Below are 7,634 nucleotides of genomic sequence, written 5' to 3'. Positions count from 1 at the left end.
TAGTTCTTTAAATTGCCTTTCTCTCATGCCTTGAATGTACTCCCTCGAAGCTTCCATTTCACAGAATTTCTCCTATTTTTCAAGACACAGCTCAAGTAGCACCTTCTACATTAAGCCTTTGCTCGATTCCCCACAACTGTTAGCACCCTCTCAAAATGCCTTGTATTTAATTACTCTGTATTTCATCTGTACATACTTATACATGAATATGTTGTCTCTCCCAATGGAATTTGGGCTCCCTAAGGTCAAGTATTGTTTCTTTCTTTCTTTAATCTTTGCATCCCCAGTGCTTAACAGAACACTCAGTTCCAGGAACTGAAAGGGAAAGTTGATGATGAAATGTGTATGGTCTTTAGTTCTGCCCTGGGCAGGCCTTGTCAGTGAAGTTTCACCCTCTTTCCCCCTGAAAAGAAAATGGAGAAAAGCAGACGGGGGAAGATCACAGCTTTAGAAGAAACACCTGCATCATCTTGTTTTATTTTTATTTTTTTTCTTACAAAAATAAACAATTTAATTAACAAGAAGTACAAAAGCTTCTGGATGTAGAAACTCCAAGACAGGGAGAGCCTGGGCATTGCTGCTCTGCTGCTTTCACTGAAAGCAAAATGAGGCAAGCTCTAGTCCCATGTCCTGGCTCGTGGCTCATGCTGCAACCCCATTCCCCAATCCCCCACATTTCGGCTCAAACTGGTACGTTTCCCCCACCCCTAACCTCATGAGGTCATAGAGGGCTCCCACAGCATCCCCTTAGGAAATAGCTCACATACTTATTTACTTATGGCCCACCTCTGAAGGCCAAATCTCAATTCACAGAGAGCAAGTGAGGTGGCTGATTGTCCATACACAACCCCTCCGTGGGGCAGGCAACCAGTCAGAAGGGGGGAAGCAGCATGGCCTCCACCTACATTCTTGGGTTATAAAGGCAGTGACTGTGACACCATGGCAAGACTGGAGGAACAGCGCCACCCACAGGATTGTCTCAGCAAAGGGAGAAGGCTGTCTCCCAAGGTCCTAGCAGGCTGGCCTATCCCCCTGATTTCGGCCCCAAGGGTCATTCCAGGATTGCCTGTGTCTTTCTCCCCACCCCCGACAGTCTGTGCACAGGGTTCCTGGCAGGGATTGCCGCCATCACCATCATCAGTCTGTTAAACTCACATTTTTACATTTTGATTTATTGCACGTGTGTCCTGGTCCTTCGGGTCTGCACCACGCTGTCCTCCCCGCCCACTGTCGGCTCTGGGACTGATGGCCAAGGTCAGTTAAGCCCTCAGGCTGGTTAAGCAGACGCCCTCACATAGGTGATCTTGTTAGGATCGGAGACTATTTGGCTCCAACCAGTCTTGAAGAAGACAAGCTGTCTACCTGAAGGGCAAGGGCAGAAATGGTGAAGAGACAGACAGAGGGCAGTGCAGGAAGCTCTATATTCCCATCAAATTGGGGGAGGGGAAGGGAGGGAAATACTTTTCCCACAGTCTTTTTAAATCAAAGCTTGTCTGTACATAGTTGTTTGCATACTGTCTCCCTCATTGTAGTGTGAGCTTCTTGAGAACAGGGACTGTTCTTTCACCTTTCTTTGATATCTCAGCTCCTAACACAGTACTTTGTACACAGCAGGTGCTTAATAAATCTTATTGACTGATTATCCCCACCAGAAAAGGAGCCTTGTCTTGATATGGCTCCAAATGCAATATGATCTTCCTCTAAGCATCTGCAGAGGCATTGTCTACCACCTCTCTTCATCTCTACCTTTCAGAATTTTCACATTCCTTCATGGCTCCACTTAGGGGTCTCCTCTTTCAGAAGAATCTTCTCTTTGCCCCCCTCCTCCCCCGTTAGCATGCTCTTCTTCAATTTACTGCATATTTACTTATAGGATCATGGATCTAGAGCTCAAACGGACCTCACTTATTGTACAGAGGGGGAAACTGAGGCCAAGAGAAATCAAGTGAGTTGCTTAAAGTCTCTCTATGTGTCAGAGGTGGGATTTGAACCTGGGTCCCCAGACTTTTTTTCCCACTGTACTATATTGCCTTTTCTGTCTTTATGTTGTATTCCCTCCCAACCCCATTAGAATATAAACTTCTCAAAGACATGGGCTGCCATTTTTGTCATCTCAGTGCCTCGAACAGCCCCTTGTATTCAGTAGGTACTTAATAGGGATTTGTGGAATTTAACTGGATTTGCTGCCAGCCTTACCTGTCCAGGTAGTCTGGTTGGTGACTACAAAGGCCCGGCACTGGGAATGACTTTCACAGACATCCATTGCCTCAGCCAGGCTGAACACAGAGAGGAGGCAACCACCATGGTGATAAGAAGGCCAGCAATGGTAATTCTCTTGTGGGATAGTAGTGTCTGGGACCCGTCGGTACTCTAGGATAAGCATTTATAAGCATTTTCCATCAGCAGATCTACCTGGCTTCAACTCCACAGAATACCGTACTCCATTCTCCCCATCACCCCTCTCCAGGATAAGCTGATCACCTGAAATCTTAACACTGTGCAGAATGACTCAGATTTTGACACCCAACAACTTCTCCATCTGCCTTCAGTTGTCTCTCTCCTTTCATTGGAAGGCTGGAGGACTGGAGCATTAACCTCCATCCAAAGCCTTCCTTTATACGAGGTTCACAACCTTTCTGATAACTCTATTTTCCAGCACCATACAAACCTGGCTTCTAATCTGTGGGACACTATGCCCTGCGCCTATAAGGTATCCCTTAGTGTTCACTTCCCACTTCAGCTCCCTTTTGGGTGTTGTCTTCTCCCATTAGATTGTAAACTCCTTGAGGGCAGGGACTGTCCTTTTCTTATTTGTATCCCCAGCACTTAGAACAGTGACTGGCATTTAGTAGGTACTTAATAAATGCTTATGAATTGAATTAGGGTCATAGGATTTAGAGCTGACAGGAATTATATAGTTCAATGTCCCTGTTTTACAGATGTACAAACTGGGGTATAAAAAGAACAAATTTGGTCAAGGTCATACACACAGGAAATGAGAGGCAAGACTAGAACTCGCGTCTCCTGACTCCAAATCTCATGCTCTTTTCACTAGACCTGTTCTAGGGAAGAATAATATAAGGCTTAGAAAGACATAGGGAAAGAAGGGCTACAGAGGAGGGGGAGGAAGGATTCAATGAAGGTCTATTACTCTGGAGGGGAGGTCTAGTAGCTCCCTTCACTGCTCCTGTCCAGCTAGCCCCATGTCACATTCTTGGGCATGAATAAGCCAAAAAGCCAAGGGCACAGTCTTTTCCCCAGGCTGAGAATGAAGAAAGAGGAGGAAAAAGTCTTATGCTCAGACTGGAAAACTGAGGCCAAGCTATAGCCTTCTCCCCAGGGCAAGGATAACAGTATCTGAATCTCTACTAAAGTCAGGCTGAGGGTTTAAGCCATAAAGTTAAGTCACAGAAAGGTCAAAACTCCTTCAATGTCCAGACTTGGGATTCTGGGAACTAGTAAACAAAGCAATCAAAGGATGCAGCCCTCCCATACCCCCAGGGCTGACAGCATATTCACAGTAACACAAGCTGGCTCATATATATGAAGGGACATACACACACATTCAGAATTAGCTGGATATAGGTCCCACTCCATCCAGAGGTCGGACAGATTTGTGGCTGAGCTTAAATTATTTAGGACTGTTTGGGGCTCACCCTCTCTCCTCCCACTCCACAACTGAAATCTGGGCTTTAGGCTGGATTATCAGGAAAGTAACTGGGAGGTGGTTCCAGGCTGGTCCAAAGGTCAGGAGGATGGGCAAGAATTCTGAGGTCAGGAGACATATGATGGGCAAAACATGCTAATCAATATTTATTTTGGAAGCAATAGCTTGGGCATTTAACAAAGGTGTATATGTTAGAATCTGTGCTATTTTCTCGGTGTTAAGAAAAATTGCCTTTACTGCCCCGAGGCCCATCCTCAGAGCTTTGCAATTCTTGTAATAATCCAGAGAGTTTCCCCCTCTCTCTTTCTCTCTCTTTCTCAGAACTCCAAAGGATCTTGGCTAGAAGGATCCCATTTCTGGAATCTATGAGTTAGAAACTTCTCGAAATTCATTCCTTTCTTCTCTTTCTTGGCCTAACTCTTCTTCCACAGAGGGGAGAGGACCAAAGTCCAGGGTTTGCTGTGATTTACAACCCCATAAACTGAGTCCCTGGGGACAAAGCTGGCTATTGTTCACCTCGTTAAACTTTATTTACAGGGCTAATGAGCTCCTCCCCCTTTGCCATCCTTAAGATAGGCCAGAGATTCCAGAATTTTGCTCCCTGTTCCCTGGCCTGAATGTTGTAGCCCTGGCCAAACATTCAGTGGATTTAAGTGACCAGGACCTGGGAGGGCAGCTGAGTCCATGGCCTAATCTGTCCTTCCAAATAGACCCCAGCCTGATTTCTTGGAGGGGTCAGGAGAGAAAGGGAGTGGTGAGAGACAGGTCCAGCTGAGTCTTTGACCAGGTGTGATTACAGGTCAAAGGTTACCAGCACTTATTTTTTTTTCTTCCTTTTTTTTTGTTTTTCACCTGTGGAGGCAGGCTGGGGCTTCACTGATTTCTCACCTAAGATGGTTCACTCCCTGCTAGCCCCAGTGTTTTAGCTCCAGAGATGAAAGCTTGGGTAGGAGGGAACTTAATCTGGCTTATGAGTCTATCCTGGCTTAGCCCAGAGAAGGAGCTCTGTTCCCTGCTCTGGCCAGTGGCAGACATAGGGATACCAGAGGTCAACCAGTAATGGTCATTAGACCACTCAGCCTCCCTACATTGGCACATATGTAGTTATCTACGTTTTCCTCCAATTCCCCAGCCTTACCACTTCTCTCCTCCCTGCTAATGCCACACTTTTTGCATAATCACTGAAAACTACTTCTCTAAAGCCTTCTAGAAGATGCTGTACGCTCCCCCTTAGTCCTGGCACCTACTCCCAACTGGCATTACTCACCAGCTCGAGGGGATGTAGTTGAGTTCTGCAGGTACCGCCCGCTCCGGTAAAGATGCAGAACCTTCTCTAAATGGGCCAGTGTTTCATCGACTCCCCAGGTGAGCTCTCCTGTGGGGTAGACTGTGGCTTTAAGAGGGCGCTAGTGGAAGCTATTAACATAGCTTTATCTGAGATGGGGAGGGATCCCCAAGGGTATATAACTAGTTACTTCCCTTAGAAGGTGACTGAACTTCTTTCTGAGATCATACCCTTAGTGTTTTATCACTAAGAGGGAGGGCAAGATTAGTGGGGGGGAGGGTGTGTCAGGTTAGCAAGGTTGCTACAAAAGAATCCTACAATGCACACAGAGTGCTTTGTGGATAATCTATTTATTCTGAGTTATTTGTGTTACTGATCCATTGCCCTGATGCAGGTAAGTGAGTAGTTAGAAGTCACAAGGGAGGGGGCAGATCTCATACACGAGTTAGGGTAGAGAAATTCCTAAGGCATCACCTGTAGCATTGACGATGCTGTCCAGCAGTGGCCGAAGGGAAGGGGGGGCACTGTGGGGTAGGAGGTATGTGAAGAAAAACCTGCCAAAGAGAAACCAGCACACTGGTCAGTGTCGTGGTCTTTGCAGACTGGTCTCTCCCAGGGACTTACTCTTTAAAGACAAAAGGACTGGGTCACCTCTGCAGGGGAGTAAATCAAGGAATCTATTCAGACATATGCTAAAGTAATATGCCTTGTGCCAAAGAGGAGAATTCTCCCCACTGTGTCCCTCTGCTTTACCTCTCCCTCTTGCCTGAGAATAATCACCAGATTTGGGAGGCTCTACTGGCTGGGCCAAGCTTGTGGCTTCCAAGTGGCAAATATCTGACGCCAAAATCCACAGAGACCAGGAGAACGGTGGCCCAAGTGATGGGGAGTGTTGATGCTGGCAGCACTCCCCAGTGCAGCTTTACTCCCCCCTTCCTTCACCCTCCCCAAATCTGGAGACTATTTTAAGAAGTCTCCAGTCTGGCTTCTCCTCCGATCAGATGATCTTTCTTGGAACTCAAGGATCTATTTTTAGTTTCACTGTCCAGGGGCTGGAACAGTTCCCTGATATGAAAGGAGACATGACCCCAGCCCCATCCTGTCCCATTCCATCCCTGCTCAGAAATATGTCCCCCTTCCATTCCCAGATTTTCCACCCTGGATACCCACACTGATTTTCACTCTTTCTATTCCCCAAACTTTCATTATTATTTTCTCTCTCTTACATAAATTCATGGGACCTCTACCTGGGCCTCTCTGCTCCTCGACCTGAGGTACCAGGTCATATCTGTATGCATTCATGGACCCTGAGAGCCTAAAATTTCTAACCCTCAAAACTAGCAAAGTTTAGTAACTTCTAAAAAAGAAGAAAAAAGTTTGTAAGGGAATAAGAGGGGGGATGAGGAAGTCACCCATAGTTACTGAATGGGCTTCTCAGTCTCCCCGCTCCCTTTCATACCCAAATCTAAGTAACTGAAAGGCAGCTGTGGTGGTCAAGGGAGGCAAATTTTGGAGGAAGAGAGGCAGACTGTGGATATGAGGAGGAGTGAGGAAGTCAGGGAAGGGGGCCTCACCTGTAGGCATTGTACAGGTTCCTCTTCTCATTCATACCCTGGCACCAGCCCTGGGCTGAACAGGGCAGGGTGAAGTTCCTGGCTGGAAACTCAAGAACACAATCTCCAGGACTTTCACATGGTGTCTCATCCACACGGGCATCATCCAGGTCAGTCACTTTCAACTCCCCATCCACAAGTACAAACTGCCTAGGACGGAAGTCCAGCAGGGTCACTGAGCCCAGGGGAGAATGGGCAAGATGGTGGAGCAGGCGGCCAAGGCTTAGGCAGATCTGAGGAGACACGGGCAGCTCTAGTCACTCTACTCACCTCTGTCTATGAGGACCAGAGACTTTCCATTCACTCCTTGCTTACTCTTCTGCCTCTGCACTAGCAGCACCAAAAGCAGGAGCAGGGCTGGGTGGGGTCAGGAGGAGGCAGTGCTGGGAGGGAAAGAAATGGGGACATGGAGTAGTGGGGGGCAAAGGACTTCTCTAAAGTCTGAATGGCTTCAGAGCTGTGTGTCAAGGGAGTGAAGAGGATGGTTTTAAGATCTCTTCTAGCTCTGGGATGCCAGTCCTCTTTGGCTCAGAATAAGTGTATTTAGTAGAGAGATCAGGACATTTTCTTTCTTGACTTTAACTAAAAAAACAAAAAATCTCTTTGGCCACTAGCAACAAAGAACATCTTCCTTCCCTTGGATGTGCCAAGACTATACCTAGAGAACTTTCTTCTAAGGGAAAAACATCTTAGCCGAGGTGCCCCCTTTTTCATGCCCACTCACTCGGAATCGGTCCTCCCAGGAGGTCTGCAGTAACTGGATCATCTCTACAGGGGAGCCAAGCTCTGTGATGGTGGTCAGCGTATCTGGGATGTCTTCACTGTCCTGGTAACAATATCCATAGAGCTGGAGGAGAAACAGTGGGTTGGGTCAGGAGGGAGCAAGAACAGATCCCTTCAGCTGTCATCCCAAAGCCTCAACCCTGAGCAATGCTTGTTCCAGTCACCATTCAATGAGAAAGACAAGGGTGACTGGTCAGAGTGGAGTATCAGGTGGCTTTAGTTTTCTGAGCAGCTTGGGGAAAGTAGTTCTATGATGCTTTCCTTTTCTTCTTTTGGCCAAATGCTA

At 47.0% G+C, this 7,634-nt stretch overlaps 1 protein-coding gene across 1 annotated transcript in view; it reads right to left on the bottom strand.

Moving 5' to 3' along the window:
- Window positions 1-446: 446 nt before the first annotated feature.
- Window positions 447-7,634, bottom strand: part of PKDCC (protein kinase domain containing, cytoplasmic) — a 13,925-nt gene continuing 6,737 nt past the window's right edge. Inside the window, exons 2-7 of the mRNA XM_069071579.1 lie at window positions 7,290-7,412; window positions 6,527-6,798; window positions 5,427-5,506; window positions 4,935-5,042; window positions 2,197-2,370; window positions 447-1,362 (exon numbers count right to left, since the gene is read on the bottom strand). Of these exons, the coding sequence (XP_068927680.1) occupies window positions 1,277-1,362; window positions 2,197-2,370; window positions 4,935-5,042; window positions 5,427-5,506; window positions 6,527-6,798; window positions 7,290-7,412 (843 nt within the window). The 3' untranslated portion in view covers window positions 447-1,276. The remainder of the gene's footprint in view (window positions 1,363-2,196; window positions 2,371-4,934; window positions 5,043-5,426; window positions 5,507-6,526; window positions 6,799-7,289; window positions 7,413-7,634) is intronic.

This window comes from Petaurus breviceps, unplaced genomic scaffold, assembly GCF_028583685.1.
Source record: "Petaurus breviceps papuanus isolate PSGF00001 unplaced genomic scaffold, PetGlider_PUasm1.0 90842, whole genome shotgun sequence".
In the NCBI taxonomy this organism is placed as follows: domain Eukaryota; kingdom Metazoa; phylum Chordata; class Mammalia; order Diprotodontia; family Petauridae; genus Petaurus; species Petaurus breviceps.
The sequence above is the reverse complement of the archived record's forward strand: the minus strand, read 5'-3'. Positions and strand labels throughout refer to the sequence as shown.